The sequence below is a fragment of the Austrofundulus limnaeus genome, unplaced genomic scaffold (assembly GCF_001266775.1).
Source record: "Austrofundulus limnaeus strain Quisiro unplaced genomic scaffold, Austrofundulus_limnaeus-1.0 Scaffold17, whole genome shotgun sequence".
NCBI classification, from domain to species: domain Eukaryota; kingdom Metazoa; phylum Chordata; class Actinopteri; order Cyprinodontiformes; family Rivulidae; genus Austrofundulus; species Austrofundulus limnaeus.
The window spans coordinates 2400510-2406052 of NW_013952419.1; the positions used below are offsets into that span (position 1 = coordinate 2400510).

Below are 5543 nucleotides of genomic sequence, written 5' to 3' on the forward strand. Positions count from 1 at the left end.
TCTTATCTTATCTTATCTTATCTTATCTTATCTTATCTTATCTTATCTTATCTTATCTTACCTTACCTTAATCTTATTTTATTTTATTCTTACCTTACATTAATCTTAATTTATCCTATCTTATCTTATCTTACCTTACCTTACCTTACCTTTATCTTATCTTATCTTATCTTATCTTATCTTATCTTATCTTATCTTATCTTATCTTATCTTATCTTATCTTATAAAGATGGTGTAACTTCAGCCTGGATGAAACTGTTTGTTACAGAGTTGCAAATAGAGAATGGCTCTGCTCTGTGAAGTTGCTCTTTCACATTTATTTTGACATGCAGAAAAAGAAAGGTTTTAAATGTCACTGCATGTTAATATTCCATTCCTATAAGGATCAGTGGTGCCCAGTTCTGGTCCTCGAGTGCCACTGTCCTGCATGTTTTAGTTGTTTCCCTGCTCTTTAGCAAGTCTTCAAGTTCTGCAGAAGCTTGTTAATCATTTCTTCACTGAAATCAGGTATCAAAACAGAAACATCTAAAACATGCAGGATAGTTTCCCCCTTAGGACTGAACACCACTGACTGAATGCCTTGCTGGAAGGTTTGGAAGCAACATGTGAAGGTAAGAAGCGATCTAATTTGTGAGCAAAAAAAGTCACATCATTTGCAACAGAACTGCTAAATATGGTCTGGACTTACCAACTACAATTTGGTGGTCTTCATTCTCTGGTTCTGGCTCCAAAATGTGAGGCCGGATGGACAAGTATTCTGTTGCTGACATATTTTATGTAAAAAAAATGTTTCTATGCTGCTATATAGTCTGGAATTGAAGTTGGAGGGGGGCGGGGTGTGAAGCAAATTGTTTGGATTTAAAGAGACAGCATCAAAACGGGTTGATCCGAGAGAGCTCAGAAAAGAGGTGAAAGAGAGGCTTGTGGAGTTACAATAAGGAGCAATTCACACCAAAGCACCACAGTTCTACATTAGACCTCAACTGAATGATTTAAATGTGAAAAAGAAGGATTTAAAAGCATGGTATGTCTCCTTTAAAAAATGGGAATTTGTAAATAAATATCCTGAAAAGTTAAAACAAGGTCCATTCTGCCTTTTTTCACAGTTTACAAAAGGGAGTGCTTTGTGAGTGAAATAAGCCTAAAAATATCTTTGCCAAGTTTGTAAGGTCAAATGTCATACTGACTAGCAGACAAAAGATTGTATATCAAAAATGACTAAATACTGTATATTGTTAGCCAAGATTTGATTTTTTGATGYACTGTGACAACTAGAAAAAATATTCGTACAAAGTGTTTCATCAGTCTACAGCAATGAAACAAACTGTGGTGTGTTTTTTTGCTCTGATGTTGCGTGTGACGCTTTGTGTTGAACAGACTACCTGTCCAGGATTATCACCAGCCACTCCGCTCACGCCTGTGACGGCACGCCGCTGCGCCTCCACTGCCCTCGCCACTCCACCATCTCCATCCAGTCGGCCTTCTACGGGAGCGGCGAGGTCTGGCTCTGCAAGGGGGAGCCTCCCTCCGGACCCCGCGACAACCGCAGCTGCTCGGCGTACACTGCTCTGCAGGTGCATTTTCATGTTTGGGACGTGAGTTTAGCTTTTGGACTAATTATGAGTAAATCATGCCCGCTGTGTTATTAAGTGTCTCTTGTGGATTTCTAAAGGCAATTTTGTTTTTAATTTCTCATGCATCCACCTTGTTGCAACATTGGTTGATTGTTGTGCAGAAGCTGCTATCAGAGTGTCAGAGCCACAGAGATTGCCAGCTGCCTGTCAGTCACCTGCTGTTTGGGAAGGACCCCTGCCCCGGCACTACCAAATATCTCCATGTGGATTACAAATGTAAACCCAGTGAGTTCACCATCCTGCTCGTCTTTTATTTCTGAGGTAGWGCAGGAAAGCAGGAGTTTCAAACACATTGTCCTCAAAGGGCCAGTTGCAATCAACTTCAAGAAGTTGTGCTTAACTTTGTCACGTTCCTCATCTCATTGCTATGGCTGAGCACCGCTAACAAACAATAACTGAGCTCTACGTGGTATTTCCCACAGAGAAACAGTGTTTTAACACATCGTTTTATAAACACTGAAAAGTACTGACTGACTAAATGTGAAAAATATAATACAGAAATACTATTAAAAGTAAAAAAAAAAGAGAGTTTTACTCATTGTTGAGTKGTGGTGAGAAGCTGCTGTCTTGAATTCTGAACTCTCCTACTTTCCGATAGGAAATTCCCACTGTTGGGGCGTTCCAATTTAAATTTATGATTAGTAATTGGGAAATACCCACTTCCCAGTAAAGCTAAGCCACAGAAAAAATTGCTGTCAAAAATGCAGCAAATTGGAGATTTTGCATTGTGAATTTCCCCATCTCACAGCTGATTTTGAACAAAGGAGGTTCTATAGAACAGCTGGAGTGGGTGGAGTGAAGCTAACGGCTAACGCAAAATGGTCAAGAGTCTGGATTTCCCATCACTGTACATGTTGACAACAGAGCAGAAAAAAGGACTGACGATGTAGAAATCATAAAAACTATTAATAATAATATTAATCCAATTATTATTAATATTTTACAGTTTATATAATCAATGTAATGTTTTAAATAAAGCCAGAAAAGCTGTTTGTGTTCTGGATTTATTAACAGAAGATAAACAGGAAAACGTCTCATTTTACAACAAGTCAGCAGATTTGATCTTATTTAGCTCAATGTGATCTGAGCAGAACATAATGTAACAGTTTAAAATTAAAATAATCTGATAAAGTCGATGTAATCACTGTTATTTATTGAATTGGTTAACAGATATTAGCTTGTGGAGCATATATAGAGTTTAGCACTGTTGAATCATGCTACAATTTGACAAAAACTTTTAAATATTACTTTGTCCTCTGATTAATATTTAGACCTACAGAGTGTAAAATAATGTATTTTTAGGTTTCTGTTAGATGAACCTGACCTGTTGAGAAGATGGTTAGCTAATAGAGACAAGTTTCATCCCATAACAGGTATACAGAGAACATTTTCTAAGTGACAGGTAAATATAAATATTCTTATTTTTTATGATAGTAAGAAGAAATAAGAAATGTACTTAATAGCCGAAGTCATCATTTTTGAACTAGCTAAAGTCTAAGTTACAGGCTGACTTCAGGCCTGTTTTAGATCAGTGTTACTTATAAATTATATATTTTTCTGGTATAAATCTGCTGTTTTACATGATTGTTGAATGAACTTAACATAGTTATTAATTTATTGTAAAAACATGACAGATAATTTGTGAAACAGATCCGGTTCAGCTTGTCGTTTATCTGTTAGTTTCTATGGAGGCTGTGAGCCGTTGCCCTGTTTGGTTTCTGCTCCTCCATGATGTCACAGATGCTAAGTGGATGGGCGGGGCTCCGTCTAGTGTTCTTATTCAAGTCTATGTTTTGAAACCTGTGCACCTCCACATAATGGTGGGATGTTTTCATTTCACAAGAAAAATAATCTACATGCATTACAAAAGATGTAGTTGATGGTCAACGCTGCCTTTAAAGCAGCCCGCACTTACTTTAAGACCATACATCTTTGAAGCATTCATGGGCCACATAAAATGCTGTGGCAGGCCACATGTGGCCTGCGAGCCTTCAGTTTGTTACATAGACTACAGGTATATTGCACTGACTGTACATCTTTTTTGTTTTTTTTTCTCAATCAGCTGAACACAAAAAACAGGTGGTGTGTGAAGGAGGCATCATGGTCCTGCGCTGTAAGCTCCCCAAGGTGCTGAACATCTACGCAGCTGTTTACGGACGAAGTCTGGCTCAGCCTGACATCTGCCCCTCACACCTGACCGGATCACCCCCATTTGGTGAGTTAATGTGAGTTTCATTGAACAAGGATTTAACATTATTATTTTGCAGGGGTCAAACCATGTTAAAAACCAGCAACACCCGTCCGTGGTCATTTCAAGTCCAACACTCAATAATTTCCACAAACATTGTGCAGAGCATCATCATTCTGGTTACAAGCATTAGCTGGCCTCGTGCCACAATGACTGAGTGATAGTGAGGCAGGAACACAAAAGCCCCACAGCTGAGTGGAACGCAGCCAGCATTGATTTGATTCTTTCCAATTGTACTTTCCCCTGCGATGACTATCAAAGAGACCTACGGCAGACAAGAAAGGTGGTCGATGAGCTGTGTTTGTTTACTTAAAACAGAAATTAGGCTGATTTATGAGGAATCTGACTTTTATTAAATTAAAGTGAAAACAGTACAGTAACAGTGCAGGTAGAGACAGGTGTATCTGATGACTTCAAGCTGCGGCTGCATTCCACCTGAGTTATTTGKATCACCTGTGCTTTTCCTGGTATGTGAAGTAAGACTAGGCTATGAGGGACAAGTCTGTGAAAGTTGTGTGAAACAGCCTAAATTTACTGTCATTAAATCTACGCTTATTTAGCTACAAAACTACTACACATAAACGGTTTGATTAACAGGATCAGATCTGCTAAAATGCAGAGTGCTAAATGACTGCAGAAAATTGTGGAAGAAATAACTTCACAGAAATGTTAAAGTTAAAAAAAGCTAAACAGGAGCTAAAATTGGATAAACAGTAACTAAAATATAAAAGTATCTGAGCTATGGCTAAAAGGTAAGTTTAGCAAAACCTAAAACCAAAACTGAAAAAAGTAGCTAAAAGCAAAAAAAGGCAAAATGCTAAAAGCAGTAAACCGAAAACTAAATGTTACAATTAATAAAACAACAGCTAAAAACTAAAATTAACACAAGAGCTAAATTCTTAATTTAACTGAACCATTGCTAAAAGCAAAAACAAGAAAAACAGTAGCTAAAAGCAAAAAATTGCAAAACGCTAAAAGCAGTAAACCAATAACTAAATGCTTCAGTCAATAAAAMGGTATCTAAAAGCTAAAATTAACACAAGAGCTTATAGATCGACTTAACTAATCCATTGCTAAAAGTAAAAATCAACACAGTTGTACCTACAGTCTAAGGAATAAAACATTATCTAAAAGCTTAATATATCTAAACAGTAGCTAAAAGTGAAAAATTTCAAGACAAAAGCTGAAAACTAGAAGAAGCATATGACAAAAACCGAGCAGCAGATTTTAGTGCTTTTGAAGGAACTGACAATATCTCCATGAATTCCTATGGAGATTTTTTTTGTAAATAAAGTTAAAATATTCACAAAGTGTAACAGTTACAATTACTAAATGTAATAGCATATTTTTCCCAACTGAGCCAATTGTTTTGGTATAGTAGCACAAAATACAGAAGTAGTTTGAGCCCAAATAACACCCAGTAAAATTTGTTAAATGCTGACTCATCATTAGTGGTTTAGTTGTTTCAATGTAAGAAGAAACACAACAGTCCCTGATTCTCTCCCTTCAGAGTGTCTGAACTACGAGGCTGTGCAGCTGGTGTCCAAGTCCTGCTACAGTAAACAAAAGTGTGCCATTGCTGTTGGCAACCAGACCTTTCGAGACCCCTGCTATCCAGGAACCAGGAAGTACCTCACTGTGCTGTATTCCTGTGGTAAGAC

At 37.5% G+C, this 5543-nt stretch overlaps 1 protein-coding gene across 3 annotated transcripts in view; it reads left to right on the plus strand.

Annotated features, from left to right (window-relative positions):
* Window positions 1–5543, plus strand: part of eva1c (eva-1 homolog C (C. elegans)) — an 8804-nt gene that overhangs the window by 1163 nt on the left and 2098 nt on the right. The window contains exons 2-5 of one of the 3 annotated variants that reach the window (XM_014003250.1): window positions 1378–1586; window positions 1736–1859; window positions 3697–3849; window positions 5393–5536. In XM_014003250.1, coding sequence (XP_013858704.1) covers window positions 1378–1586; window positions 1736–1859; window positions 3697–3849; window positions 5393–5536 — 630 coding nt within the window. Of the gene's footprint in view, window positions 1–1377; window positions 1596–1735; window positions 1860–3696; window positions 3850–5392; window positions 5537–5543 lie in introns of all 3 variants that reach the window. The other 2 variants (XM_014003249.1, XM_014003252.1) reach the window with 2 other exon arrangements.